At 42.0% G+C, this 9669-nt stretch overlaps 3 protein-coding genes across 3 annotated transcripts; 1 reads left to right on the top strand and 2 right to left on the bottom strand.

Moving 5' to 3' along the window:
• LOC123088389 (uncharacterized) lies at window positions 1–2652 on the top strand. The gene is made up of 2 exons (XM_044510585.1): window positions 1–227; window positions 1236–2652. Exons 1-2 carry the CDS (start codon window positions 130–132, stop codon window positions 2407–2409), a joined length of 1272 nt encoding a protein of 423 aa, XP_044366520.1. The 5' UTR covers window positions 1–129; the 3' UTR covers window positions 2410–2652.
• Window positions 2653–3213: 561 nt separating this feature from the next.
• Window positions 3214–3999, bottom strand: LOC123088390 (avenin-like a6). The gene has a single exon (XM_044510586.1). The coding sequence runs from the start codon at window positions 3934–3936 to the stop codon at window positions 3391–3393; it is 546 nt and encodes a 181-aa protein (XP_044366521.1). The 5' UTR covers window positions 3937–3999; the 3' UTR covers window positions 3214–3390.
• A 3247-nt stretch (window positions 4000–7246) lies between these two features.
• On the bottom strand, window positions 7247–8028 carry LOC123088391 (avenin-like a4). The gene has a single exon (NM_001426767.1). It carries the CDS (start codon window positions 7975–7977, stop codon window positions 7462–7464), a length of 516 nt encoding a protein of 171 aa, NP_001413696.1. The 5' UTR covers window positions 7978–8028; the 3' UTR covers window positions 7247–7461.
• Window positions 8029–9669: the final 1641 nt, after the last annotated feature.

The raw sequence follows: 9669 nt of genomic DNA, 5'->3' as shown, positions 1-9669 counted from the left end.
GTCCGCCTCCTCTCGGACGCCTCTCCACCGCCCGAAAAAGTGAGAGACGACCACCGCCGCTCGCCGACGACCAGTAGGCGGCGCCGATCCGGAGCCGCCGGTTGAGGGGACGCCACCGTACGTGCGCGCATGACAGGGAACCGGCGCCACCGCCGGCGCCGGAGAGCGCGACCGCAGCAGGCCGCCGAACCCTCGCCGCCGCCGGCACCAGCCAGCCTCAGCTCCAGGTGCTCGCCTCGCGCGCCCTTACCCTAACCTTGCTTGTCTCTTAGGTTTCTCAATCCGAAGCTTATTGAACAGATCTAGCCTAGTCTTCCCCGTTGCCGCCTGTCCTGACTCCTGACATCCTGCGTGAAATTGCTATTGGACTCGATCTGTACTGTACTGTACATAGGGGAACTGGGAGCTCTGAACAGTAAAATTGTTCGCAACTCGTCCAAGAAATTACACCGTAGAGTGGTTGAACACAACAATTATATACCATAGGGTGGTTGCACATTAAGGACAATACTCTGTTGTACAGAATATCATGCTGTAGGTGATCCTGACGTACCCTGTTCTGGTTAAAGTTTAGCATATTGATATGCGTTGTTACAATCGAATGGGAAACTTAATTTACTTGTCTGTTCCTTGGCGATAGTTTGTTCTACGATAATTTGCAGGCGGGTGGGCTGCTCCATTGCTCTCTCTTGCAATCCTATATGCGCAGCCTGCACTCTGTCAGTCTCTCTGTCTTGCTGTAGTAGAAGTCCCGGCAGGATCTGTTCTCTGAATTTTCTGACAGTACACCCCACAAGGCCGTGCAGTCCGTTTCACCCACAACCAGCCGCCCTGTAAATTTCAGATAACTGACGGAGACAAACCAATCACCACATCGAACAGCTTCAACCTCCTCTGCCTCAGAACACAGGCTTCTCTTTCTCCAGGTAGAAAGCAAGACCACGCCATTGTGGTCCCTTGCTAAAGCACCAGCACGTCCCTGCCCCGTAGCCTCAACGAAGGAACCATTGGTGTTCATATTGAATTATTGATATATACATCTCACAATGGGAATAAACTTTGTTCAGTTAAACAGTCGTGCTTTTTTGCCTTAGTGTGTATAGTAAGAGCATATATACCGGAAATCCAATTCAACCTCCTCTGTCACATATATACCACATTTCTAATAAATTACTAGCTATATCTCTGTTATATTTGAGTTCTTTCTTCTGACCCTTGAATTTTCTCCATGACAGGGAAGTTGCTGTTGCAGCAAGGCCCTCTAAGAAAATCTGTGATGCCTCTGGATCTATTTCCTCATCCTCATCGGGATCTCATGCCTGGGAAAGCCTTCTAGACAGCCTGCTCCACCAAATCATTTCGCTCATTAGCTCATTTCATGACTTCCTTGCTTTCCGTGGCACCTGTCACTCATGGCACGCCGCAGCCTCTTCCTTCCCATCTGTATATACCTTCAGCTTCCCACCTCTCCACCTCAAACCAGATGTAAGCCAGGAGAGTTACAACTCAGATCGGAAATCGCAGCTTGTTGATCCTGCTAAGAAAAGTTTATCCCATCGTTGTTCAGCGCCTGGAATTACTCCACATCCCATGCGCTATCTGGGCTGCTCATATGGTTATCTTATCTTCTCTGATAGGAGACACTGCCATCTCGTCGATGTGTACACTGGCACAAAGGTGAAGCCACCAAAATTCCAATCTGAGAGCAACACTTTGATCTACCTTGGCATCCTTACGGCTCCACTAGATTCGCCCAATTCACGTCTCATCCTTTTCTCGAGAATCTCCATGCTCCAGTGGCAGGTTGGAACAAATTCTTGGACAGAGCACCCTCAGGTTGGTGAACTCATCCATCAGATTGTGCTCTTCAAAGGCCAGATGTTTGCCATGGACTTTGTTCAAAGGCTACATACCATACACATATCACCTGAGCTCAGCATGCAGGAAGTAGCAGTTATGTGGGAACAGAGCATGCTCGTAGGCCTTCATTCTAAGCCATGGTTGGTGGTCTGTGGTGACATGCTTCTCTTGGTAGATCTCTCGGTAAGCATGGACCAACTGTTTGGCTTTCCTGGCACCTTTCAAGTCTTCCGCCTCGACTTCTCAGTTGAACCAGCTAAGTGGGTGAAGATGGATAAGTTGGACAATTGGGCTCTCTTCCTCACCAATGATAGGAGAAACCCTACATTTTCTTGCATGAACCCTGAAAGATGGGGAGGAAAGAGTAACTATATTTATGTTCCAACAAAATCAGAAGATTTTGATGAGCCATGGACTGCAATAGAGGTTGGACAGCCGGTGCCCAGCTCGACTCACCGTATGTCATTCAGTTCCGCAGCCACTGCCCATTGCAGTCCACTAAATAGCCTCTGGGTGCTTCCCAGTTTGGTTTACGGGGTTGACCAGTGATTGGTCATCGTTGCTTGTTGCAGTTGCAAGGCTTTTCTTAGTCTTTCACAATGCCAGTCCTGTCGATTCCTGCTTTTGTATTATTCAGTTAGCCACTAGGTTCTGTAACTCCCATGGTTTCTTGACTTGGCAAATGTATTGTGTACAAGAATGTTGATCTATATTGTCTCCAGGAAGTGATCATCCTGCACTGGGTCTATGGGGATTAATTGAATTCTTATGTAGCAGCTTGGTTGGCATTAATTCTGTGACTGGACAAGAAAGCACATTCTTAATATGTCAACGCTGTTTCGAATCCGGTAACTCTTTATGTTGCTCATACATGTTTGTGGCTGTGTGCTTTTTGATCTGGTCTCTTTCCATATGTTCCTTGTGCCTCTATTATTTCTCCTTTCATGTTTTGAATTTCTTTTGATATAATGGGAGCCATACAATATAGAGTTTTGGTTCATTCCAGTAAGATGCTTCTGAGATTTCTTCTACCGTACAGAACATGCAATTTTATTCAGCTAACACCTTTATTCAGGAGCAGATGTTTGTTATTTCCGTACTGGCCACATTATTTTGTCACCGCTTCATCGATCAACTGAACACTGATCGATCCAGCTAGCACAGCACAGATCTTAGCAGCCACCACCAGCACAGGTAATAATAGCCACAGGCATGCTGTAGGGGGGTGGTGGTGCAATAAGCCGGGATGTATGAACTGTGCTTCGACGGGAGGGTGTGAAGCACCATGCTCATTATCTCAAACTGAACCTGCTGCTGAGGCTGACCGTAACTCCACCACGTAAGAAGGTTCAGTAAGGTGAAAAGCTTCTGACATTTCATTTATCATGTAAAACATGCGATTTTATTCGGACAAAAGCTTTATTCAGAAACAGAGGTACTGGCCACACATGATGATGTATGGCACTTTTATTTTATAACTCTTCATCGATCAACTAAACGGTGATCGATCTAGCTAGCACATCACAGATCTTAGCAGGCACCACCAGCACAGGTAGCTGTCATGGGGATGCTGTAGATGGCGGGGGCGATGGTGCTGCACGGGGTGGTGGTGCAATATTGTGGGATGTTTACGCTGCACATCGACGGAAGGGTCTGAAGCACCATCCCCATTATCTCAACCGGAACCTGCTGCTGAGGCTGCCCGAAACTTTGCCCTTGCTGCTGCTGAGGCTGGCCGAAACGTTGCCCTTGCTGCTGCCGCATGATGATCTGTGCCACGCTACAGACCGCCTGGCACCGAGCCTGCTCCGAGATCTGGGCCAGCGGCTGGCAGCACTGTTGCCGCATCAACTGGCAACCGCTTGCCTGCCACATCTGTGACTGGACATATGCTGTCTGGCTGCACTGCTGCAGGAAAGCAGCGCATGTGTTCATCTGCGGCTGTGGCTGCGGTTGCGGCTGCGGCTGCGGCTGCTGCTGGCATTGCCCGTAGCCCTGGCTACAGGTAGTGTACAGCTGCGCAACAGCGCTTGTCGCCGTGAAGGCGAGGAGAGCGAGGATGAACAGGTTCTTCATGGTGGCTGGCTATAAGTTTGCTTTGGTGTTTATGTTTGTGTGAAGGGTGATGAGGGAGGGTCTTCATGGTGCAGGCCTATTTATAGCTGCCATGGCATCATGTTGTGCATTGCATTCCTTGGTTGCTTTGATAAAGCTTTTGCGTACTTTTCAATCTAATCATCTGTCATCTTGTGTTAGGTGGTGCTAAGAGTCCGTTTTTGGATGGTCGTCAAATATACTTTTCAACACATATCGTGTAGATATCAGTCAGCTTGCGCCTGACCCCGATAATCCATATGACTCATCACTGACCACTTTACATGTCAAGCGTATATCTCGATTGTGTCTTTTTGCGAAATCAGTTTTGTTGTCTTGTACGAGTTGTTAGATATAAATCAGATTGGCATGTCCAGCATTCCATCTTGCTGTTTTCTGAAAACTGGTTTTTGTATCGTTCTACTAATTGGTAAATGGTAATACAGACGGCATCAGCAGAGCATTGATGACTCATAAATTTTCCTTTACATGTCAAGGATTGTCATGGGGCTATGCTTCGGCATGTGAAACTGAGTTTTTTTTTTTTGTATGCCGAGTTTAATTGCTTCCTGGAACTGGTTTTAAAGTCTTGTATAAGCTGGCAGGAGATAAAATGCCATGAGTCATCAAATTAGTTTTACATGTGGGAAGTCTAATGTAGCATTTTTGTAGCTTTGGCCAGTGAACCTAAACTTGTTATTTTTTTTGTAAAAGGTATGTGTTTTATGCATGTATCATGAGGACAATGGATTTTTTTAGCTCGAGCTCCATGAAGCTCTTTTTTCAAAATTCGGAAAGTCATATTTTGAAGTTCCAAAAAATCTGAAAACAATACACATGGACCTATAGATGTACTCCCTCCGTTGGGTCATCTATTTTGAAACTAAAGTTGGGTCATCTATTTTGGAATGGAGGGAGTATACTGCATCTTTTCAACAACAACAACAACAAATAAGTTGAGGTAGCTTGAGCTGAAGATCTCGCAACCAACTCATGGTTCTGGCACATGGATAGTTAACTTTAATGCACCCCTTTCCATGGCTAGTTCTTTGTTGATACTTCAGTCCTTCAGACTTCTCACATCTCAAGTTTGGTCTATCCCGACCTCTCTTACATTATCAACACGTTTTATCAAGTGTTGCTTCTCAATAGAGTTATATTCCAGTACACATATCCTTCTGTTCGCGAATAAGTGTACTTCTAGCTTTTGTCTTAAGTCAAAGTTTTAAAACTTTGACCAACTTTATGGAAAAAAGTAGCAGCATTTATGACACTAAATTAGTATCACTAGATCTGTTTTGAAATGTATTTTCATAATATATCAATTTGATATCATATATGTTACTACTTTTTTGTATATAGTTGGTCAAAGTTTTAAAACTTTGACTTAGGACAAAAGTTAGAAGTACACTTATTCGCGGACGGAGGGAGTAAGCTAAACCAGAATGGAACCCTTTGACTCCGCCCCGATAATAATCTTGCGAACAAGGTGCTTAACCCTTTACTATAGAATTATATCGTGATATAGGTGACCATGTACTCCCTCCATTCCTAAATATAAGTGTATTTTAGAGATATCAATAAGAACTACTACATAAGGATGTATATAGACATACTTCAGCGAAAATGCATAGGAGCTCTGGGGTGCTACGCCCCCCTATATTTAAAAATAATTTAGTAATTCAAAAAAATCAAAAAATCCTGGAACTTTTTATGGAATCAAACATGACCAAGTATTGCACTCGTATACAAAGATTAAACACGGAATGTCTTTTATTATATCCGGGGTCAAAGATTTAAAAAAAAAATGCTATATACAAGTACTATTCATGCTATATTGTCATCATAAATTTTGTTTTTTTTGCCCTGAAATCAACGAGAGTCATTCCTTGGCCAAACTTTTTATATGAATACAATACCTAGTCATATTTGTTTCAAAAATATATCCAGTATTTTTTTGACTTTTTTGAATTATTAAATTATTTTTGAATATAGGGGGTGGAGCACCCGAGTGCTCCTAATTCGCTTCCATACTTTAGAGTATAGATTAACTCATTTTTTTTCCGTATATAGTCCATATTGAAATCTGTAAAAAAGACTTATATTTAGATACAGAGGGAGTAGTTCGCTAGAAAAATCATTCCTATGAAATTTCGTTGTATCAAGTGTTGCTTCTCAATAGAGTTATATTCCAGTATACATATCCTTCATTCTTCTATCTTGTATCCAACAGTATGCGTGTTCAGTTTTTGGTACCTCCACGGTTTCTTGACTTGGCACCAAAATGTGGCTAGCACAAGAATATTAATATATGTTGTGTCCCGCCCGTGATTGTGCTGCACAATGCTCATGGCTATGACATGTCGGCAATTAATCAGCTTCTGATGTAGCATTGAGTTTTATCGTGTGTGTTGGATAATAACTTTACGTGTGTCAACAATGTTATCAAATCCATTAATATTTTTATGAAGCTTGTTCATGTGTGTATGTTCCTTGATCCAGGATCTCTTCTTACGTATGTACCGTCCCTCTCTTCATGTTGTGAATTTTTGGTTTAATTGGGAGCCATGTAGAGTATGATGATTCTTCAATTCAGTGAGATGTGTCATAGATTTCATTTGTTTCACGGAAAATAAACCACTCCTAGAGTAGAAGGTTTTCTTAATGGTGTAACACAGTAAAATAAAATATGTGGGTGTGCCAATATTCATTCGTATATATGAAATAAAAAGACAATCATGTGGCATAAAAAAAGGTATAATTAGGTGTGAAATTATGAAAATATATCTTATGACTTTAAATATTATTCAGTTATATCTACTAGGTTTTGTAACTTCCATGTTTTCTTGACTTTGCAAATGTATTATGCACAATAATATTTATTATATTGTCTCCAGGAAGTGATCATACTGCAGTGGCTCTACAGGGATTAATTGACTTCTTATGTACCAGCTTGGTTGACATTAATTCTGTGATTGAACAAGAAAGCACATAGTGAATATGTCAACATTGTTTCAAATCCGGCACCTCTTTATATTGGTCATACATGTTTGTGGCCATGTGTTGTTTGATCTGCTCTCTCTCCATTCTCCATATGTGCCTTGTGCTGCTCTTTTATTTGTCCTTTCGTGTTCTGAATTTATCTTGATTTAGTGGGAGGCATACAATAGATTGATGGTCCACTTCGGTCAGATGCTTCTGAGATTTCATCTATCGCGCAAAACATGCAATTTTATTTTGACAACAGATTTATTCAGGAGCAGATGTTTGTTATTTAAAGTTGCAATAGTACTTCAATAAGGTGAGATACTTCTATGATCTCACTTATCATGCAAAACATGCAATTTTATTCAGACAAAAGCTTTATTGAGAAACAAAGGTTTCTTATTTCTATGTCGCATCAGTACTGGCCACACATGATGATATATGGCACTTTTACTTTATTTTTCACCCTTCATCCATCATCTAAACTAAATGGCGATCGATCTAGTTAGCGCAGCACAGATCTTAGCAGGTACCACCAACACAGGTAGCGGTCATAGGGATGTTGTAGGGGGTCTGAGTGATGGTCCTGCATGGGGTGGTGGTGCAATATTGCGGGATGTTCACGTTGCACATCGATGGAAGGGTCTGGAGCACCATCCTCGTTATCTCAATCGGAACCTGGTGCTGAGGCTGGCTGAAACTTTGCACTTGTTGCTGAGGCTGACCGAAACTTTGCCCTTGCTGCTGTCGCATGATGACCTGGGCCACGCTGCAGACAGCCTGGCACCGAGCCTGCTCTGAGATCTGGGCCAGCGGCTGGCAGCACTGTTGCCGCATCAACTGGCAACCGCTTGCCCGCCACATCTGTGACTGGACATATGGTGTCGGGCTACACTGCTGCAGGAGGGCAGAGCATGTGTTCACCTGCTGCTGCGGCTGCTGCTGGCATTGCCCATAGCCCTGGCTGCATGTAGTGTCCAGCTGCGCAACGACGCTGGTCGCCGCGGCAATGAGAGCGAGGATGAACATAGTCTTCATGGTGGTTGGCTACAAGCTTACTTCGATGTTTATGTTTGTGTGAAGGGTGATGAAGGATGGTCTTCATGGTGCGGGCCTATTTATAGCTACCACGGCATCATTTTGTACACTGCATCTCTAGGTTGCTTTGCTAAAGCTTTTGCGTGCTTTCCAAACTGATCATCCTAGTCTCTTGTGTTAGGTGGTGCTACAAGTCCAATATTGGGTGATCATCAAAAGTACTTTTCAACAGATATCGTCTAGATGCCGGGTGAAGGCTGACCTGGATAATCGATATGACTCAGCACTGAGCACTTTGCGTCATTTTGTGAAATCGACTTCGTTATCTTGTACGAGTTGTTAGAAATAAATCAGATTCATAGGTCCAGCACTCCATCTTATTGTTTCCTATAAACTGGTTTTGTATCATTGTATTAATTGGTGGTACAGATGGCATCCTTAGAGCGTTGAATGACTCATAAATATCTCTTTACATGTCAAGGATTGTCATGGAGCTGTGATTTTGGCTTGTGAAACTGAAGTAGTTGTTTTTTGTACCCTGAGCTTCAACGTTTTCTATATAAAAAGGATTTTTTTGTGAGGATATAAAAAGAGGATTGCTATGGGAGCTATGCTTTGGCTTGTGAAACTGTAGTTGTTGTCTTTTGTATGCCGAGTTTGATTGTTTTCTATACAAAAAAGGATTGCAATGGGAGCTATGATTTGGCTTGTCATACTGAAGTTGTTGTCCTTTGTAAGCCGAGTTAATTTGATTATTTTCACTGACTTTGCAAAAAATTCCATGAGTCATCAAAATCACTTTCACATGTGGGGTTTTAGTTAAGGGTATTTACTCTTTTTTAGAACACAGTGAAGGTTTTTTTACTACATTTTTAGAGAGTTTTGAGACATGGTGAAGGGTAATTGCGGGACCTCCTATCTGCCGCATTCTGCGGCAGAATGCCGAGGCTTTGCACAGGGCACTGACCCGACTGGGCCAGCCCACGCAAGCTACGAGGTGTCAAAAATCAGAGAAAAATGCAGCGTATCAGCTAGGATTCAAGCTCATGATCGCGCTCTAGTAGGCACTGGTAGCTAGCCACTGCGGCTGATTCATGTTCATGGTGAAAAAACAACACGGATTCTTTAGACTCAGCCACATCGGCAGGTCGTATTATATTTCCTTTTTTAATAATTTCTTGAAAATTGTGAATATTTTTTTAAAACTTCCAAACGTTTTTTAAAAAATACACGAGTTTTCAAAAAATAGTAAAAAAATCATATTTGTAACCAAAATTTAAAAACAGGAACAATTGTGAAGTTGTCGACAAATTTGGAAAAATACGACCACTTTTACAAGTTCTGGCTAATTTTGATAAAGACGAACAAGTTTTTAAAAAAATATGAAAAAAAATTAATTTTTGGACCTAAAATTAAAAATTGAACATACTTTTTTGAATTTGTGAACAAATCTTAAAAGGGGGAACATTTTTTAAAATCCAGAACATTTCTTCACAATCATGAACATGTTTTGAAAAAATGTGAAATATTTTTGAATTTGTCCATTTTTTTCAAAAAAAGGAACATTTTAAATTTGTGAACACATTTTGAGAACAGGTACATTTTTTATTTGTGAACAAATTTTGAGAACAGGAACATTTTTGAATTTGTAAACAAATTTTGAAAATGGGAACATTTTTTTTGAGAACCATG

The sequence above is a fragment of the Triticum aestivum genome, chromosome 4A (assembly GCF_018294505.1).
Source record: "Triticum aestivum cultivar Chinese Spring chromosome 4A, IWGSC CS RefSeq v2.1, whole genome shotgun sequence".
In the NCBI taxonomy this organism is placed as follows: Eukaryota; Viridiplantae; Streptophyta; class Magnoliopsida; order Poales; family Poaceae; genus Triticum; species Triticum aestivum.
Note: the sequence above shows the minus strand (reverse complement) of the source record. Positions and strands in the feature narration are given on the sequence as shown.